General features: G+C 46.0%; 1 protein-coding gene across 23 annotated transcripts in view; it reads right to left on the bottom strand.

The window, feature by feature from the left end:
* Positions 1 to 20,662, bottom strand: part of KALRN (kalirin RhoGEF kinase) — a 692,612-nt gene that overhangs the window by 626,111 nt on the left and 45,839 nt on the right. For 2 of the 23 annotated variants that reach the window (XM_027536344.1, XM_027536361.1), the window contains exon 1: positions 192 to 420. The exons of 19 other annotated variants lie outside the window; for them this stretch is intronic. In XM_027536344.1, the coding sequence (XP_027392145.1) occupies positions 192 to 258 (67 nt within the window). In that variant the 5' untranslated portion in view covers positions 259 to 420. Of the gene's footprint in view, positions 1 to 191; positions 421 to 20,662 lie in introns of those variants that run through there. 2 more of the 23 variants (XM_027536204.1, XM_027536222.1) reach the window with 2 other exon arrangements.

Below are 20,662 nucleotides of genomic sequence, written 5' to 3'. Positions count from 1 at the left end.
GTTTCATTCCCTCTTCTCTCTCCGTGCTCTCTGCTCCCTCCTCTACTGTGTCTTCCTGTGTGTGTGTGTCTGTCTGTCTGTGTCAGAAAGCTGTGTGTATATGCATGCCTTCTGCTTCTGTCTCTTATACACACACACGCATGCACACACATTCTCATGTCCATTCTCGCCACCCCCCATCCCAGGAATACCTCGATCCAGCAGCCGGAGCAAGCGGAGATACCAAAGATACCACTGTTCCCAGAAACGGTCCGTCATCCCCCCCTGAACTCATCCTTCACAGCCAGTCCCCTCAGCAGAGCCTCGTCCCACCACCGCCAACTTGAGGAGGCCGGAATTTCTTGACGCTAGGCTTGCGCGCAGCCTGCTCGAAGCAAATGCCTGCCTGCGAAGACAGCCACCAATCCTCCCACACAGAGGCTGACTGTGCCGGGAGCCTGTTTCACAGCAACAAAGGAACAAGTGCGGAACACTGCCGCCTGGTGCAGACCGAGCCTGCAGGGGCCCAAAGGGAGGTCAAGAGACGCAGGGGAGGGCACCAGGGAGCACCTTCACAAAGAAGGGAGCAGAGAAGTGGTCTTGGGAATGAAACTGCACAGTCAAGGTCATATTTTAGATGTCATTCCAGGATCTCCTGCCATCCTGGCTTCCCCTGCCTCCCATGCCAAAGGCCAGTGGCTCTTCTAACAGGAGACAGGGATAGGAAGCCAGGAACTCAGACATCCTGGACTCTGAGGCCAGCCTACAAGAGCCAGAGCCTCACTGCCTTATTCCGTGGAAACCACAGGCACCCCAGGCCCAAGGCTGCTGGACCCATGTGGTCAGAAAAAGGCCACAGACTCCATCTCCCTTTGTGGATCCTCTGTTAGAGTAGAGAGAGCATGGACTCCAGTCACATGGATATGGGCTCAAATCCTGCTACCACTTAACAGTTGCCTGGCCTTGATCACTTTACTCCAACCCAGCTTCCTCCTCTGGGAACTAGAAAGAAGAGTATTTGCTTCACTGAGCTGTTGTGAGGTTCCCAAGAAGGGAAGGACCTAAAATCTCTGGTCCAGCACGTGGTGAATGGTGGTGCTCAAGGGCTCCTTCCCCCTTCTGCTCCAACCCCTCTTCCTCTAGCCAGATCCTCAGCTCCCATAGCCCTTACATCCCATGCTTTCCCACCTCTGTGTGAATGGCTCCTGGTCTTCCTGTCCAGAGCATGGCCATCCTACGGCCAAGTATTCACTGTGGCCAAGTCTTCCTGGTTTTACCAACACATAGCCACAGAGTCAGGCGGCCTTCCCTGGTCCTCCTTCCCATCTCCTGACTCAGCCACAAACTCCATGAAGACAGGATGTCCTCTGTGATCATCACTGAACCTTGAAGAGTCTTGAACTTTGCAAGTGCCTAAGTATTTACTAACTGAATGAGTGAAGAGGCAAATGTCTGTGCACGCCACATGGTTTTGTTTTTTAAGTTAGGAAAAGGAGTGGACTACAAAGGCCTCAGTCCCTGGGCACCACCTAAAGCCTGTGGAAGAATGACAGGCACCCTGGCCTTGTATTGCTGGGAACCCGTTTTACAGGATGCTGGCTGCTGACCCAGTGAGGCTGTGCTCCCAGGTGACCAGAAGTCCTGTTTGCATAAGTGAAGTCAAGAGGACCCCAGGTCCAGAACCACTTTGGACTCCAAGCCTAAAAACTACCCAGCAGCCATGTGCACATGCATCGCTGCTTTCGCGCAGCCCAGGCCATGCCAGCAATGTCTTCTCACTGTTCCAGTAGAAATGCTGGCCTCCCAGGCCTCCTGGTCTCCATCTGGAAGCCGGCAGGAGCAGGCCTCCTCAGCGTCAGCTCTTCCTGGAGGCTCAGGCTTCCAAGATGACACAGGCTGCAGATTCTGACAGAATTCAGACTGAGGAGGAGGCCTGGCCTAGGGCAGGAGCTAGGAGGGAGAGGGAGAAGGCAGCAGAGCCACGTCTCCTCCAGGCTGGCCCTGCCCCTGCTCCACCACGGCATCGTGGCTCCTTCATGAAGAGCAGCACTGGGACCGAGCACACCCCGCCACCCAGAAGCTACCTCACCGGCTCTCCTAGAGTTATTTTACTATTACCTTAAATGGACAAGACTCCAGCCTGTAGTTAACACAAGAATGCACACCCCTCCTCCTCTCTCTCCAGAGAGAAGTGCACTGACCCTTAGCCTCCCCCTCCTTCACGAATAGCAGGCTCCATCATTCAGGTGTGGCCAGTACTTTTCAAGCTCACAAAGAACTTTCACATCCATCTTCTCCCTCGGGCCTCTGAGCCACCCTGTGAGGTCTGTAGGATGGGACTCACTTTCCCCAGTGTACATAAGGGAAAACCCACATGCCAAGAGGTTAAATAACTGACTTATGGTCAAATACCTAGTTGGTGGCTGGGCTGAAGAAGTGTGTGCCATCTATCTCTCCCAAAGTGTTTCTGTGGCTCTGGATTGTTCTCTGGGGAAGTGTGATGTTTTTCATAAAGAGGTGGAGGCCCTCACAGTAGGGCAGGACCCTAGGGCAGTGCCGACAGGCCATAAGCACAGGCTCAGGAGGGGGCCTGCGTGTGGCCTCTTACTGAGTGACAGCCTTTCATCTTTTTCTTTGGCTCCGGGCTTCTGGCTGCCGAGGAAGAGCAGTCTCCAAATAAGAATGCCAAAAATGGCTCTGTCCAACCCTACTGGGGAGAAATCCGAGATGGGAAGCATGCACACATGGCTCCCACCTGGGTCTGAGGAGACCCAGACAGAGATAGGCTTTGAAAAGAGCACCTGCCTGTGAGGCAGAAAGTCCCAGTGACCGTGTGGGAGCTGTGTGAACTAGAATACTCTGACGGGGTTAATGCTACTCTACCACGTCCCATTCTCGGGCCTGGAGAAGGCAGCTGGCCCTGTTCCCCTCCTTCCAGTAATCAAGTGCCAAACATTCCACACAGCTTCGTTTTCAAAGACAGAGGGGGAATAAAGATGTTAACAACATGGGTGCAAGCGCTGCCCCCACAAACTGTAAACATAAGAACATAAGCGTCACCTGTGGGGTCAGGCCCAGGAGGAACCCATCCAGCCAGCAATTTCACTAAAGATTGGCTTCAGCCCATCACGCTGGGCTCCCGGGAGCTCCTCGGTCCACCACTGCTCATTTCTCCAACTCCCACAGAGCCTCATAAGCCTGCTTCAATGCAGCCCCTTCAGAAGATGAATACAATGTTCCAAGAGGCTGTCACAGTTGCCATTTAGCTGCAGTGCAATTAGAATGGACGGGATATTGGCCAGGAAGGGGCCTTATTAGGTTTTGTTGTTGTTGTTGCTTTGTCTTAAACAATACTCCTGTGGCCGATCCTTCTTTCATCACGGTCGGAGCAAGCATGGTCATTCCTGTTGGCATGGTTCCTGCAACCCACCTGGCTGGTGCTACGGGGACCCATTCTCAGAAGCAAGGAGCATCTCCAGGCCAGCAACAACCCATCCATCCCAGAGGGCTGATGCCTGTCTGGACGATCACCAGAACATGGATGTGTTCCCTTCTCTTCCCTGTTCCTTCTTCCTACGTGGCACTGTTCTTTCTCCTGCTATCCGCCCGCCCCAACATGGAAACACTGTGTTCCCAATCAGATAGAGCCAGCACAAGTGTATGGAGCAGAAGGCAAGCAGCACGGAGGGAGGGGAGAAGCAGTCATGTCCCAGAGCTTTCCCACCCATCTCCTGGGATGATGACCACTGTTCCCACAGTGGCACTGGCTGGCTTGTGGGACACACGGGCTAGCTCACCAGGGAAGGTGGTAGTGTTGCTAGTCTGCATAGCAGAGCGAAGACTATCTCTGCCCGAGGAAGTGGGCTCCACCAGGCTGCCATTTTGCCCTGCAAGCTGTACTTCAGTTGCAACATGTATCACACACTCCAGCAGACACCATCCTCAGCCACCTCCCACACCACTTCTGTCCCCTTGGCAATGAGCACCCAAATGGAGAAGTAAAGCCCTGTGACAACACATTCTCAGCAATGCTGTCCATGGATGGGACGGACACCGGCCCGTCTCTCCTGTGAGAGCTGAGTGTCCCCAGGTGAACAGGTTTCCTAGGTCCACACCTGAGGCCAGCACCTAAGACAGGTTATCACCTGTCACACTGAAATTCAAGCCCACTTCTCCCAAGAGGCCTTTTCCAGCTAACCTCGTTCATTCTCTATCTCTGAGGTTCTCAAAGTTTAATGGGCAGCAGAATCACCTTAGAGGGTTGGTTATCCAGGCAGGTAACTCGGTCTCACTCCCCAAGGCCTGCATTTTAAACCAGCTCCTCAGATGAGTCTGAAATGGGGATCTGTCTGCTTCCATCCCTGCTCTCCTCTCTTACTTCACTGAGCTATTCCAGTTAAATTCTAGAGTGTACCCTGTTTCCCAACACACCCTCGGAGTGCGGAGTTAGAAGAGTCTCCTGGAAGGTAAGGGGCCTTCAAGGCCCAGTAGAGGGTCCCAGACTGCAGGGCTGAGGAGCTGCCAGCCAGGAGGCTGAGAATCAGGCTCCTCTCTCCACAGGCTCCAGAGAGCATTCATCTGTACAATGGCTTTAAATGTCACCTCAAATATCAGGCCGGGTGGCAGGAGCTAAAGGCGGAAGCTCATTAGCCTGCCTTGCCCTGCTTTTGTGTGGCTTTCATCCGTGTTCACCTCCGACCTCCTCTGGGATCATTAACGCTCCCTCGACTGGGGGAGCCTCAGCTCTTGGAAACGTCACACAGCCCTTCCCCACACTGGGCTCTACACCAAATCGCTAAGTCAGGGAAATGTAGTCCCTTCTGGACACCTCCCCAGAGCACTTATTCCTCCCCCACCAATCGCCAGAACCCGTGTGGCCCTGACTCTCCTTCCATAGCATGCCACCCCTGGCCCCAAAAACCAAGCCGTGCCCTCATGCCTTTTCAAAGCTCACCCATCCTGGGCCTGTAAAAAGTATTATGATAAATAATCTCAACCCCTCTAAGGTCTGCACAAGGAGAGCTTAGTATTCAGACCCTCTGGGAGTATTTACATTTTGGCAAAAGATAATGCCCTAGATCAAAGGAAAGAAAACAAAGAACAAAAACAAACAAGCTTATAAATAGAACAGACTGATAGTTTGCCAGAGGTGGGCAACGGAGAGTGGGGCAAGCGGGTCAAAAGGCACAAACACCCAGCTATAGTAAATACACAAGTCATGGGGGTGCAACGCACAGCGTGGTAAGGCTGCAGGTAAGAACACTGTGCTGTATACACGAAAGGTGCTGAGAAAGTAGGTCTTAAAAGTTCTCATCTAGGAAAAAAATCTGTAACTATGTGTGGTGATAGATGCTAACTAGAATTACTGTGGTGATCATTTCACAGCATATACAAATCATTATGTTGCACACCTGAAACTAATATAATGCACTGTTGTATGTCAACTATAATATCAACTTTTTAAAAAGGGAATTGGGAAAAAATAGTATATTTCTACCATCACTGGGAATGCTAAATTTTTTTTTTTTGAGGATTTGTGTGTGTGTGTGTGTGTGTGTGTATAGTCTTCCCTGATAGCTCAGTTGGTAAAGAATCCACCTGCAATGCAGGAGACCCTGGTTCGATTCCTGGGTTGGGAAGATCTGCTGGAGAAAGGATAGGCTACCCACTCCAGTATTCTTGGCCTTCCCCTGTGGCTCAGCAGGTAAAGAATCTGCCTGCAATTTGGGAGACTTGGGTTCGATGGATGGGTTGGGAAGATCCCCTGGAGAAGGGAAAGGCTTCCCACTCCAGTACTCTAGCCTGGAGAATTCCATAGACTGTATAGCCCATGGGATTGCAAAGAGTCGGTATACATATATATACATAAAGTCAAAAAGCTTAATTTGTACAAATTATGATCCAGAATGACAAGTAAATTTATTCAATATTTAAAAAAAAAAAGGAAGGGGAGTGGAAGTCCAGGCCTTGGATAAGCAGCAGGGGTAGGGTGTGTTGGGGGCAAGGAGGAGGGTCCATGACTCTCTTCCCTAGCTCCATGGGCACGTGCTATTGGGTGACCTGATGAAGGCAACTCAAGGAACCCGGTGCCTCCTTTGCCTACCTCATTCATCCCGTAATCCCCCACCTTCCTACCCAGAAAGAACATAGTTGACTGCCCTCTCCAAACCCCTAAATTATAAAGTAGTTCTTCTTGAGGAAAACAATAAAACAATAAACAGAATGGACACCTCAGAACCTGATCCCAGAAGCCCAGAAATCCAAGAGTTTATTATTGCCTCCTCTGTTTCCCTCACACCTGGCAGGGGTGCCTCCCTAATCCCTCTACTAACAGCAGCTTCTTCACCCATCAATCAAGGTGGTGTGACTCAGTGACCTAAGGGTCCTTAGGTTTGGGGGCCTTTTGCCCCCCCAACATTTGGTTTCTCTTAACTCTTCCTCCCTCCTCTCAATTGCCACAGTTTATTGATTTAGAAAAACTTAAAGATGTCAGTCACCACAGCTGAAATCTCATGCCTCACTCAACCTGTGGGGAGCCCTTAGTGTCGAGAATCCTCTCCCTTCTCTCTTCATCCCACGCCTTCTCCATCCACTGAGAGCTTTTCCAAACAGACCCCTCAGCATATCCGCCCAGGAAAGTCAGATACAAATACACCAGACTACGACAACTGCGGTTGATAATCTTGAATATGAAGTTCAACAGGATCAAAAAGAGCCCACTGTATCATCAAACAAATACTAAATTTTGACTAGCATATATCTAGAACTAAACTTTTTTTTATATAATTGTTGGGTTTTTATTTTTTGGAAAATGTATAATTCGTGTTTGTTCCATAATGCAATCCACTATTACATCTGAATATTTGACTCACTGGAATGCCCTGACACCCACCCCAAAAGACACACACACACACACACACACACACACACACACACACAAGCACACTAGCCAATTTGAATTCTCTCTTCCTTGACTCTTATTTTTAAAAAGAAAGAATCAATTGCCATGATCACTTTACTTTTCATGAAATAAATTCTGCTTATGGTTCTTAAAAATAACCAATTCCCATAAATTCTAGAACTAATCCCTGTATGATCTGTTTATCCAGTTAATATGAAGCCTGCTAAAGTTAGGAAAGGGCCTGAGCTGAATCAGACCAACTGAGTTCAAATCACAAGTCTTTTTCTAACTGACTAGTAACTTGAGGCCAGAGAAGGCAATGGCAACCCACTCCAGTACTCTTGCCTGGAAAATCCCATGGACGGAGGGGCCTGGTGGGGTGCAGTCTATGGGGTCACTAAGAGTCGGACACGACTGAGCGACTTCACTTTCACTTTTCACTTTCATGCATTGGAGAAGGAAATGGCAACCCACTCCAGTGTTCTTGCCTGGAGAATCCCAGGGACGGGGGAGCCTGGTGGGCTGCCGTCTATGGGGTCGCACAGAGTCGGACACGACTGAAGCGACTTAGCAGCAGCAGCAGCAGCAGCTTGAGGCAAATCACTTAACTTCCCTAAATCTCAGTTTCTTCATCTTTTGGATGAAGATAAAGCTGACCTTACAAAATCTGAACAACCTGCACGAGGGAAAAACAAAGTAACATGTATGAAATATTAAGTACTGTACCTAACACAGCAGGTGCATTCTCCTACAATAGGCAACAAGCTTATGCCAGTTGAACTTAGCAATCCATGGGATCCAAATGGACAAATACACCAGCTTATAACAAAAAGGACAATGTTAGTTTTGCCTCTGAGGATAGCTGTAAGCCAAGTGGACCTTGTGAAGTGCTGAGTTAGGGACAAGTTAGGACTCCAAATCCCCCAGCTCTCCACCGGCCCTTCAAGGAGGGGCAGATTCCTACATCTTACTTGCCCAAATGCCCCAGCTCATCTGGCTTCTTCCCTCTGCCCTAACACAGGTTGCAAAGATCCAAGAGAGAGTCAATTAGAAAAAGTCCTTTGACTATGTCCACATGAAATATGTGGATGACTCTCAGTACTGAGGAGGTGGAAAACTTTTTGGAGTTCCTTGATATAGTTTCCGTGTAGTAAATGCCAATGATTTGGCTTCCCTAAAAGTCCATCAAGCCTGACCTCACAGCATGCATACAGGAAAGCCTAAAGATATCCATGTCAAAAAACAACTACTATAAAACTCCAAGAAGAAAAACGGACAGTCTTAGGGTAGGAAGTTTTTCCTAGGCAAGACACAAAGCTCAACACACATATATGCATTTTTTAATCTCTGAAGGAATATACAAGTCACCTAAGGAGAACAGGGGATGGAGAACAGTATTGAAAGGAATACTTCTCACTGAATATCATTTTAAACCTTTTGAATTTTGACCCTTGAACTGTACCTAACTTTTTAAAGAACATTTTAAGATAATGGAGTCAAGAATAAATGTAACTGTTCTTGGAGTCTAGCTGCCATGCTGAGAGAAGACCAAGCCACATGGGAAGACCACATGAAGGAGAACCTAGGACCCAGGCTGAGAAGCCCAGCTAGTCAGTCTCAGCCCCACCCATGCCAGCTGCCATCCACGAGTGAGGTCACTTTAGAGCTTCCTGCCTTTCCAGCACCATGACAGACACACGTAAAGCAGAACTGCCTACTCGGTCCTCACGATCAGGGAAATGGTAAATTGTTGGTGTAAGTCACTAAGACTGCGGGTGGTTTGTCACAGTGTAAAGATAAATGAAGGTGGGGGTCATTGGTGATTGGAGACAAGTTAAAGCCACAAGACTGGCTGATATCACAAGGAAGTATTGAAAAGGACTGTACCTTATTTCATCTTGAAGATAAAAGCACGTCTAGTCTCAGGACCATACCTGTCTGTCTACCTATCTACCTATCTTAGAATTTGAATTCTGAAGGCAGAATTGTCATAGGGATGTCTAATTAACTTGCTTGCTTGCATTTAAAAAAAAAAAGAGACAGATTTTCTCTACAGGAAGTAAATATATCTGATTTGGCTACTTGTTTTGACAATGAGAGATACCTTTTCCAATTCACTAAATTTGCAGCTCCCAGATTTTTAAGAAAACATATTTAAAGCCTGTTTATAATCTACAATGTGCTAGAAAACATTTTATTTGCAACCACTTAAACTTATGGTTTAAAAAAATGTTTAATGTCAACTTAGATGTATGAGGGGAATATATAGTTTTCAATATTCTTTTAGGGCATACATAAGCAAAAAAAGTCTAAAGCCCACTGAGGTGTATATCTCGGCAATTGTTAAAAATGATAGTTTTCCACAAATAGATACGAAAATATCTTCTAAACATACTATTGGGCTAAAAATGCAAGGTATAGAACAACGAAGCTAGTATTAACCCAATTTCGATAATAAAATGGTATAATAAGTACAGATTCAGATTTGCCTATATTTTCAAAAAGGAGCACTGGAAGGATTCACAAGAAATAACACTGATAGTTACCTATGGAAGGAGTGGATTAGGTAGATAGGCATAAGGTCATATTTGATCCTGTACTGATTTTTGAGCAATATGAATGTATTATATTCACAGATTTTTTAAGTCTTCAGGAGGAGAAAGGAATATATAAAATTATAAAAACATGAACAACATTAAAAGATAATCTAGGAGACAAATATATGCTGCATTGCAACAAAACATTACATAAAAGATTAAGATCTCAAATTTACAAAGAGCTCTCAAAAAAACAGAAAGAAAAAGGTAAACCTACTATAAAAATGAGTCAAGAACATGAACAGGAAATTTACAAAAGAAGAAACACAAATGATCGATAAAAAGTAAAAAGATGCTAACTTCTACTACTAATGATCAGGGAAATGCAAATAAAAGCATAAAAGCAGGCCATATTTCACCTATCAGATTGGAAAATATATATACATAACATGGCAGAAGAGTATATTGATACAGTGGTTTTAGAAATTAATTTGGCAGTACCTATCAACATTTATAAAGTGCACAACCTTCAATTCCAGCAATTCTACTTATAAAACTCTCACAATTACAAAAATGCTTCAGTATATTCTGTAAAAACTAGCAAGAAAAAACTGGAGATAACCTAGAAATCCAACAATAAGGAACTAGTAAAATAAACTGATATAATTATTGATACAATCTACATTACACTTTGAAACCAGTATAAAGGACAAGGAGTTTTATGCTGCTGCTGCTGCTGCTAAGTCGCTCCAGTCATGTCCGACTCTGTGCGACCCCATAGATGTCAGTCCACCAGGCTCCCCCGTCCCTGGGATTCTCCAGGCAAGAACACTGGAGTGGGTTGCCATTTCCTTCTCCAATGCATGAAAGTGAAAAGTGAAAGTGAAGTCGCTCAGTCGTGTCCGACTCTTAGCGACCTCATGAACTGCAGCCTACCAGGCTCCTCTGTCCATGGGATTTTCCAGGCAAGAGTACTGGAGTGGGGTGCCATTGCCTTCTCCAAGGAGTTTTATATATAGTGACAATTTAAGGATGTCCATGATATATTGTATGTGTGGGAGAAAAAATTTGCAAGATAATTTGAAATAATTTGTACTAGTCCATTTTTTTGTGAGAAAAGATAGAATATAAATACACACATAGACACTATGAGTATGTGCATAGAAAAGGAGTTCCGGTAGGACATTTACCAAACTGCTAACAGTGATTATCCCTAGGAGATGGGAGTAAGTGGTTAGAGAATTATATTTTACGCAGTTTTATATCCTTATAACTTTTTACCATAAGCGTTCATTACTTTGGTAATTTTGAAAGCATTTAGGCTGACTGAAGTAGCAGCTCAGGCTTTTTATGAAAAATGAGAGCTCCCTCAGGGCCAGGACAGCAAGTTCCTTCACTTCTCACTCACAGGGTCCTGAATGTGAGATGATCCACAGAGAACCCACAGGCCATCGGAACCGAGTCCCTGGACTCATGCACCCATTCCCTGACTGGCAAAGGCAGTTCATCCCACACTTCGCACCACTCCTTGTTCACCACAGGGATGGGCTAGGTGCTTTGTGACCTCAGCGAGCACTCAGTACAACCCACCTCTTCTCAGCCCACTCAGTCATCAGCCACTTAGACACCTTGTGGGACTTTGGTCAGAGATGGCAACTATGTTTCATATCAAGTTCCAGCTCTGGTCAGAGGCAGTAATTGTCCAGAGCTTGTGTTAAACAGCTACTATCTTCCCCTTGTATCAATACATATCTTTGAGACTATGTAGTTAAAAAACAAACACCACTGAGGCCACAGACAGGATGGATGTGGAAAGAGCGGCACTGCCAATTAGTGATGCTGCCAAGATGAGGCTGGAAGAGCCGTGGCAGGCAGACGGGCAAGTCTGCCATCCTTGCCCTTGAACAGTGGGCTCTGACTCACCGACACGGATACTCTCAAACCACTGTCTCTACTGGGAGTGTTGTCACTTAGGGGGTGAGGACGGAAGGGAGGCTGAGGGTGAAGGGAGGTGACAGCTGACTGTGGCTGTGTCTATCAGAAGACAGGGTGAAAGCAAGGAGAGCCTGAGGAAGGGGAAGGAGTCCCAAACAGCTGCAGATAGAAGGCTCCAAACATCCAGGTACAGTGCCAGCCCAGAGACTGAGTTCCATCTGTCAGGTCTTACCGAGTTCCTTGACCCGAGGACACGCAGCTGTGTCCACATAAGAAGATGCCTTCACAATTGTGAACAGTCCAAGTGCCCTGTTTGTTGGGAATTCACTCATCTTCTCTATCCCCACAACCAAAACCAGAAAAACCCAAAGCCAAAAAAATCTCAGAACTTCACGTGTTGTAACTAAAAACACTCAATAAACAAAGCCAGTCTTTGGGCTCCCTCGGGGAGTAATTGTCTAAGAATGCTTCTTTGCTTTTCAGCTGGTGAGAGAGAGACAGACGTGCTAAGGCTGTATGGAGCTCATCTTGAAAGCATTAATTTTTCCAAGCACCAACGTGCAGTTCCTGCACTTTTCCTGAGCAAGTGGCAGCAGGCTGTGAGGAGGCTGCAAGGACAACCCTCTGAGCAGGGTCTGCCTGAGCGAGTTTGGAGGAAGGGTCACAATCTGCCACAGGGAGGGGCTGCATAAGGCCTGTGGGGCACTCAGCTTTGGGGTGGATCACTCAATTCCAAAACGGGAAGAAAGCAAGCAGAAGCAATACCTCCACCTCTTTTCAGGCCCATTCTCTAGGGGCCTAATGGTGACCAATTAAAATCTTCTTCCTCACCCATCCCTCACCACCTGTAGCCCTGACAGCCACATCCAGTGGCCAAGCACCGGGAGAGGGTATCCAGCTTGTGGGTAGAGGTCTTTATACCAGTTCTCCTTCTTCTCTCCCCCTCTCCCTCACTAGGGATGGGAGTCCACCGTGGAGGCTGCGATCTGGCCATACACAGTTTATTCTTTGTTGGCCCAGGCCCATTCTCCCTAGGAAGTTGAGGACCCTCTGCTCTTCAGTCTGTTCACAGAGGACAAGACACAATGAACCATCTACAGCAACAAAGGGAAGTCTCATTGTCTGCCTGATGGAGGCAGACGTGAGAATTAGGATGTACCAGAAGTCCTGACCATCTTCACTAGACATTCTCCAAGCACAGTGCTATCACAGGGGCTTGTCCATATCCAGCAGCATGCCTGGATTCCCAGTGGGAAGCAGTGACCAACCCCTACCCAAGCTTAAATGCTGTATTACCATTAAGACTTCATACACCAGCCTACCACTGACTAGCTGTGCGAGGTTGCTCAAGGTACTGCACCTCCAGTACATCTGTTTTCTTATCAGTAGAATGAGGATGATGATAGCATTTAAATAAGTTAACAAATACAAAAGCATTAAAGGAGTACCTGGCACACCGTGAGTAATATATACATGTTCATGATTAATATTATTCTTATGAACTTCCAGCTTCCGCACTCCATCTCAGATAGCTATTTCAGTCCATTGCATGTGCTCTTCCAAGCTTTGGAATATTCTCTCCTATCTGTCATTATCTAAGCTATCTGTGCAATTCTCTAGTCTCTAGAAGGCCTTCCCTGCCCCGTCCAGCTGAGCTGAGTACTCTGTTCTTCCTCAGTGTCATATTAAATCCATTTTACATCAGACTGTAATTCCAGTTGTCTGTATGTCTCCTCAGCCAGGTCCGTTCATTTCTGTATCCCTTAGTGCCTGTCACAGAGAAGGCAATTGATAAACATATGTTCAGCGAATGAATGAATGAGGAATAGAAGAAGGGAAGCTTTCATTTATTCAACAAGCATTAAGTAGGTGCCCACTCTATGTCATATCCTGGACTATGCCTGGAAATATAGGAAGGAGCAGGATACCCAAGGGGCTCCCCAAGAACTCATAGTATGAAAAGCAGAATTTCTACCTTCTAGCAGTAACTCAAGAAAAAAACAAGGGGTATGTGCAGCCCTGCCCAAGGCAGGAGATCACTAGGTCCCAGAGGGAAGAAGTGGTTCTTGAAGGGAAATACGGTTTGCCCAGAGTGGGTCTGTTTAACTTGAAGCAAACAATGGAAGCCCTGAACATAAGATTCTATTTATTTTCCCTGTATTGGAAGGATAAATGTAGCTTTGCAAGACCTATGAAAAACAAAAGGTAGATTCTTCTTTATGAGGGTGGTTTATTTACCCAGGTACTATTCATCAAAATCTTCCTAGAGCAACACTGGTCATATCATTGCACCCATGCTGTCTGCAGACTATCTTCACCAGACTGTAGACTCCTATGGGCAGAGACCATAGCTGGTGCATTTTTGTATTTCACCCGACTCCCACCTGCCATTAGCAGCTATGCCAGCACAGTGCTGTGTCCAGGGTAAAGGAACACTGCAGCATGCAAATGAGGAACAGCTCACTCATTTTGTATCATTTCTTCCCTTCTGCACTTCTCACTATGTTTTTACCTTTGTTTTGTTTATCACTTAAGGGAAAAGAAACATCAAGAGTAAAAGGAGTGTTTGTTGTTCCTTCTATTTTTCTTTTCTGAACCAGAATTGACACCACCACCATCCCATCCCACAAATAAAGATGGCTGTGGGATTTTGGAGATCTACTTGGCTGTAACTCTACCAGAAGCCTCTGACAGCTCAGGCCCACTGACAAAGAAAAGGAAATAGAATTTCTACTTATAGTAAGAAAAAGCCAAAGCAACTTTTTCCTTGGAGATTACATCATAGATACTTGAGGTTATGTTTTCCATACTGGATGCCCTAAAAATGAGCTTCTTTTCCTGAATGAAAATTCAAAGCCTAGCCACCACCAAAAGGGCAACAGAGCTCCCAAACCCCAGCCTGGGGAACAGGGAGCCCCCAAGGACCACCGCCCTGTGGTTGCAGCAATGTGACTGCACATCAGAGTTGCAGGCTTCATCACTCGCTCCAGGACTCTGGTCCCACCATCCCTCTTCTCTTGAGGACTGTCTGTGGGCATATCATAAATACAAATTTCCAAGCCAGGTAAAAGTGAGTTGGAAATTACCTGCCTCATCATTTCCATCATTCTTACGAATAAGGTAGATTAAGATAAAAAGGCCTGTGACTCAGACAAGGTCCTTTTACAAGAACTGAACAGAGAAAACACGTGTCCACGGTTGTGTGTCAAGTCCATGCACCTGCACCTGTGGATGTGTCCATGTGATTACATCTCTGTATATCTCCGAACAAGACTGGAAATATAACCCAAGGCACTGAGCCGATCACTAAGGCTGCTATGTCTCTGCCACCAGACACAGTCTCCCTGGGAGACCAAAACTGGTTTGGGAACATATATGGAAGAAGGGTAATTTGATAACAGATAGTTTATGTTTTCCTAGTATGTCTGAGATGGAAAGTACTCTTCCACAGAGGTACACACAAGCACTGCCCATTAAAGTGTTTCCCGCACGTACTTTAAACAACTCTCATCTTGAGCAATGCGTATCATCTTCATCTCCCTCCATGACAGGCCTGTGACGGTGGGTGGGCAGGAGAACAGCATAAAGTATGTGCCTGGATCTCTGCTAAACCTTTGGCAAATGTCCTCCACAGCAGTCTTACAGATAAGATGGTGAAAAATGAACAGGATAAGAGTAGAGCTGGGTGGGATTACTGCAGATAAATTGCAGAACCCTAAGAGTGTTTATTAGGACAATACAGTGAGCTTTGGGTAGGATACAGGTCTCTGGTGGTAGCCACAAAGCTCTTCCCTTGACTGCTGCATTTTGACTTAAAAAGAAAATAGTTTCTAAGATGACAAGATGAAAGATATGCCTGATGGTATGGACAGATGACACAAAACTGGTATAGTGAGGTTAATACTGTAAGAGATGACCAAAATCAATAAATAAATTTATCTCAGTAGATTTGAACACTAGGCCAAAATTAACAAGGGCAAGCTTTATGCATGAAATCTACATTTTAAAATTAAAAAATGTACCTATTACTCAGCTTAGCAATTCCAATCCTTTGTATCTACCCTAGAGAAATAATTGCCTATGTGCATGCTTGTTCATGAATGTTCACTGCAGCACTGTTTATAATGGTAAAAAATTTAAAAAAGAAACAATAGAAGAATTGCTAAAACAGCTATGGAATATCCACCATGAGAAATACTATCTGGAAGATTTTCAAGACATGTCATTGCATGGAAAAAAAAAAAAAAGTTGCAAAATGATATAAAAGCCCTATATGTTAACCTCAGCCATATATACACAGAGAGATATTTACAAATTTCCACAGATAGACAGACATATATGTAAATACATGGAAAGGTCTGGAAAGTCCCTGATGTCTGCTACCAGGATCTACCTCCAGGGAGAAATTAAGTTGGTATGAAGTAAAAAGGGCCTTTGACTTTACTTGTAACATCCAAAATTGAGAATGTATTGTGTTAAACTATGTGACTCAGCTTTCATTTTACAGTCAAGTCTTGCTTTTAGCTTTTAAAAAAAAGTTCAAAAATATGGGGAAGGACACAAATTCTTGGGTTTTCCATCACCACAAATGTAAGAGGGGTCAGCACTGTCAGACTGCAGAAAGCTACTTCATACTACCCAGAATGCATCTGAAGCCTGGTGCCCAGGCAGCCTGCAAGGACCAGGGATCACTCAGCTGATCAAGTCTGCAGCGCTGTGCTGGATCGAAGCCTGGCAGCACAATTAGGCAGGGACACTGACAAAGTAGAAAGCAGCTAAAGGAAAGAAATGCCTATAGGGAGCCTGAAAAGCATGACTTCAGAATAAAGACTGAAGGAACTACAACTGTTTAACCTCAAAACAAGATCACGGGGAGCCAGACAGGCTGCTTCCAATATTTGAAGGGTTATAATGCAGATGACAAAGCAAACTTATTTTGGGTTTTTCCAGAGGTAAAAACTAGGATAAATAAAAACAGGTAATTCTACCTATGAAACATGAATAAAAAGAAGAAATACTCTGATAGAATAGAATGAATGACAACAGAACAGTCTGTCGAGCAAGATCATGAGCTTCCTGTTACTGGAGGCATTCAAGTAAGAGAGTCTATGTGAAAAGATATTGGATTTCATTAGAAGCAAAACTACGTGATCTATAAGATCCCTAACGACTCTAATACTTTACGATTCTATATTTTGGCTGCAGAATCAGTTTTCAATCAATGTGTACCCCCCGTCAACTTCAAATCCCACAGGTGGTGTATTCTGCCACCAGGTGGCAGTAGATGCCTTTGGCTCTGGGTCCTAAATGTTAGCTGCGGTGGAAAAAAAAGCAGTTTTATGAAATGTTTTTAAATAAAAATTTAAAAAGAACAGATGCAAGCATGAAGTCCCAATGTAGCCCACTTCAAAGGAACATTAAGTGTAATTTATAATTTTTCCGATTATTCTATCACAAGGATTCTTAATCACCTGCTTTCCTCTTGAACATTTCCTTTGTACAGGGTCTACAAAGAGAGCCTTATCTTCTTCTGTGGTCTCCTCTCTCTGGTGTCAGGTTTCCTGACTTGCACCCAGTTCCAGATCTCTGCATCTCCTCAATGCAAAAATCTCTGCCTCCTCTGCAGCTGCAGACTGTGTCTACTACTACAGTCTTTCTTCCCGACCCAAGCAGAAGACCCAACACGAGGGTCAGAGAAATACCCCAGCCATTTCCTGCTTCTAGCTGTCCTGCCTCTGTATCCACAAAACAAGCAAGCAACAAACAAAAACAGAATAGACCGAGTCGCTGAATCTCCACACTCTGACAGCGTGAAAGTCTATGATTATCTTTTCCCAATTAGAAGAGAATCATCTCCCACCCGGCTCTTAAAGAAAGGAGAAACTTTGTTCTCCAACACAGCTGTCAGCTTGGGTGTTGCTTAAAATTTGAATACAATCAACAACCCTTGTCCCAGTCCCTAGCAACCTAAAATGATAACATTGCCTTGGTTACAAATCACTTCAGAAAACCTGGTTCTCAAAAAGTTATCTCTGTAAGAGCTTGTGAATGAATGAAAACAAAGCAAGGTTTTCTTAAAACTGAGACTTAGAGCCGCTTTATCACAATAAACCATGTACCTGAGTCAAGGTGTCAGTCATCCTTCTGCATCTCAGGTGAAACGCCTCTTCTTCCAGGAAGCCCTCAGGAGACCAGGGCTGAGTTGGCTGCCCCATGCTGGGTGCACCAGTAGCATCCTGTGCCTGCCTTGTCACAGCCGGCCTTACCCTGTCACTGTCCTTACCACACTCACTTCAGTGGCCTCTGCACTGGCCCATTTCCTGGTTACACTGCAGGATTCAGGAAGACCCAGACTATATTTGTTTCTTTTACAACTGAATCCCCTGAACACTGCTGCTGCTGCTGCTAAGTTGCTTCAGTCATGTCCGACTCTGTGCGACCCCATAGATGGCCTCCTACCAGGCTCCTCTGTCCCTGGGATTCTCCAGGCAAGAACACTGGAGTGGGTTGCCATTTCCTTCTCCAATGCATGAAAGTGAAAAGTGAAAGCGAAGTCGCTCGGTCGTGTCCGACTCTTAGCAACCTCATGGACTGCAGCCTACCAGGCTCCTCCGTCCATGGGATTTTCCAGGCAAGAGTACTGGAGTGGGGTGCCATTGCCTTCTCCGTCCCTGAACACAGTAGGACTCAATAAATATTCATGAAACTATCATAAATACATACATTATCAATTAACTAACTGACGTGGAGCCCAAGTGTAGGCAGCTGCTCCACTGAGGATATTATTTATCTATTTCACAAACATTTCCTGAGCATCTCTCGTGCCACTGTGGTACAGGATGTGTCAAATGCAGGCTCTGCCCTCAAAGAGCATGCAGTGGGGGAAGGAAGTCAATGACACGAATACCTATGCTGTGAAGTAGACACACAGTAAAACCAAAACAGGATGGATATTAGAGAACGAGAAAACAACCAAGGCACTGGGGTCACCGAGCAGTTCAAAGCGGCTGGAGCTGAGGCTGTGGGACAGGTAATACTGGAACCAGAGTCTGGAGGCCCTTGAATAAAAATTTCAATTAAATAGTCAACATGTGGCAGGGTAAGAGCTTTATATATATGATTTCACTTATTTCTTGAAACAGTTCTATGTAAAACCATCCTATTACAGAGAAGGAAAAGTCTCAGAGGAGTCAAGAAAACTGCCTAAGATGACACAGCCAGTAAATGCCAGAGCTGGGTCCACACCTAGGCCAGACTAATGACAACGACAGGGCTGTAGGGCTTTGGAGACTGAGATGCCAAGTTAAGGAGCTGTTACTTTATCCAGTGGGATGCAGGGCCACTTTGAGTAGGAAAATGCCCCAAAGACTGAAGATTTATCAGACAGTAATGGAGAATGCATTAGGAGCAGTCAGGCTTGAAGCCTACTGCAATGGTCCCAACACTATATCACGAAACTCCTGAACAGGGAGAGCAGCAACAGACTGGAAAGGTGGTCCCAAGCTGAGGAATCCAGGAAGAGTGGGGACAGTCTAGTATAATCCCAAGGTATAAACCTGAGTGATAGAGGGCAAGGCTTCGAAAGTGGCATATGCCTGCTTCTCTAGTGCCTCAGCATGTGTGCACGTGTGCCTGGGGGAAAGAAAAGGACAGACTGCAGCCAAGGATACAGCTCCAAAACAGGGGGCAGCCTAAATACCCAGCCCCACACCTTACTATGCACTGCTGCTACCTGCAAAATTACCGGAACTATGAATTCCTGGAACCATCCTCCGCACTTGGAGCACGTGAGCTCCAGTGACTCACAAAAGCAATAATTTGGCATGAGGCATCCATAGTGTCTTCCCAGGTCTGGTCTCCTCCAACCGGCCTGCCCCAACATAGAGAACGCCTGGCCCCAAATCAGCACCAAGAAGCAGAAGAGTGCTAGAGAGACTTACACACCCCAGGCAGTCATCCTGACTCCCTGTAATCTTGGGCCAAAAGCTTAACCTCTCTGGATCTGCTTCCTCATCTGTAAGATAAGCAGTTTGGATCACAATCAGACATTGTACACTGGAGGCCCACAGCCTGAACTCATCCTGCTAATGGACTTTGTTTGACTAACACAAAGTCTTTTAGTTGAATTAGTTTCAACATTTTAAAACAAGGCTATTTCACAAAGAAAATTCATATTTAAATCCTCTCTGAAACAAGATCTGGCAACAAGGAGCTCACATTCCCACATGGCATCAATCAGCTGGAGCTGAGTGGCTGCAGCTCCCCTGATATGAGGGACCACTCTCCAGTCTGCCAGAGTCACCACCACTCCCTACTGCTTCCTTACAGACTCCACTCACCATCTACAATAGGCCTGCTTCAAAAGTCTCAGGTTACTGGTCTGGCTCCTGGGGGCACTTGAGTTCACGATTCCTAAGATGATGATGATCTAAAATACCATCATTGTAAGGCTTAGGAACTGCGGACAATAAACAGGAGCACAGAGAAGTTGGCAGTGAACTCCCCACAATGGCGGATACAGGTCTCTCAGAGAGGCAGGGATTTGCTGCAGCTGAAGAAGGTTTATTAGAACGCGTGTCAGACCTGCCCGCCATACCCACCCCCCCAACCAGGAGGAACTCACAGATGACATCAGCTTTGGACATAGTCAGAGAAACCCCATCATGAAGCAATTTACTTCCCCAGTCTCTTTAATTTAACAATTAGCTTAACAACCCTGATCAGGCACTTGCTGCTGGAGCATAGAAGTGATCCTGACCAGCAGCAGCTTCAGCCTAGAATCTTCACAAGGTCCTTTCCCTCAGTGCCCTTGCTTCAGCTGGGTTGGCCTCTCGGGTCACACAGACAGACATTCTCAATATTTTCAAAGAGGTTCCACCTCCTCCTTGAGCCTCCCACTTGAGCTCCTTAGAAATTCTCCCCTGTGTCCAAAATCAATTTCTCCTACTGCAATTTTAGCCCCTTCTCTGTTAGTCTGTCCTGCAGAGATGCTGGCCTCATCACAGGAAGCATGCAGGCAAGAATGCTTTAGCCAATCACTTCTCTGGCTCTTCGGGAGCTGGGGTGTGGAAGGGAAGTCTGAAGACAGTCCATGCTGCAGGAGAGAGGGTACGGTCCCAAGGCTGGAAGCTTTGTACACCCTGGGCACAGATCCTGACTCAGAGAATGAGTCTCAGGAACTGGGCTTGCCCTGACCTGGACAGCAAGCTCAGTTCTCCATCTGCACTGCCAAAGGGCCTCTCAGTACAATGCACAGTGCCTCCCTTGCCCAGCTCATCCTGCTCCTGCCTCCAAGGCCTTTCTCAAGGGG

This window comes from Bos indicus x Bos taurus, chromosome 1 (assembly GCF_003369695.1).
Source record: "Bos indicus x Bos taurus breed Angus x Brahman F1 hybrid chromosome 1, Bos_hybrid_MaternalHap_v2.0, whole genome shotgun sequence".
Classification (NCBI taxonomy): Eukaryota; Metazoa; Chordata; class Mammalia; order Artiodactyla; family Bovidae; genus Bos; species Bos indicus x Bos taurus.
Note: the sequence above shows the minus strand (reverse complement) of the source record. Positions and strands in the feature narration are given on the sequence as shown.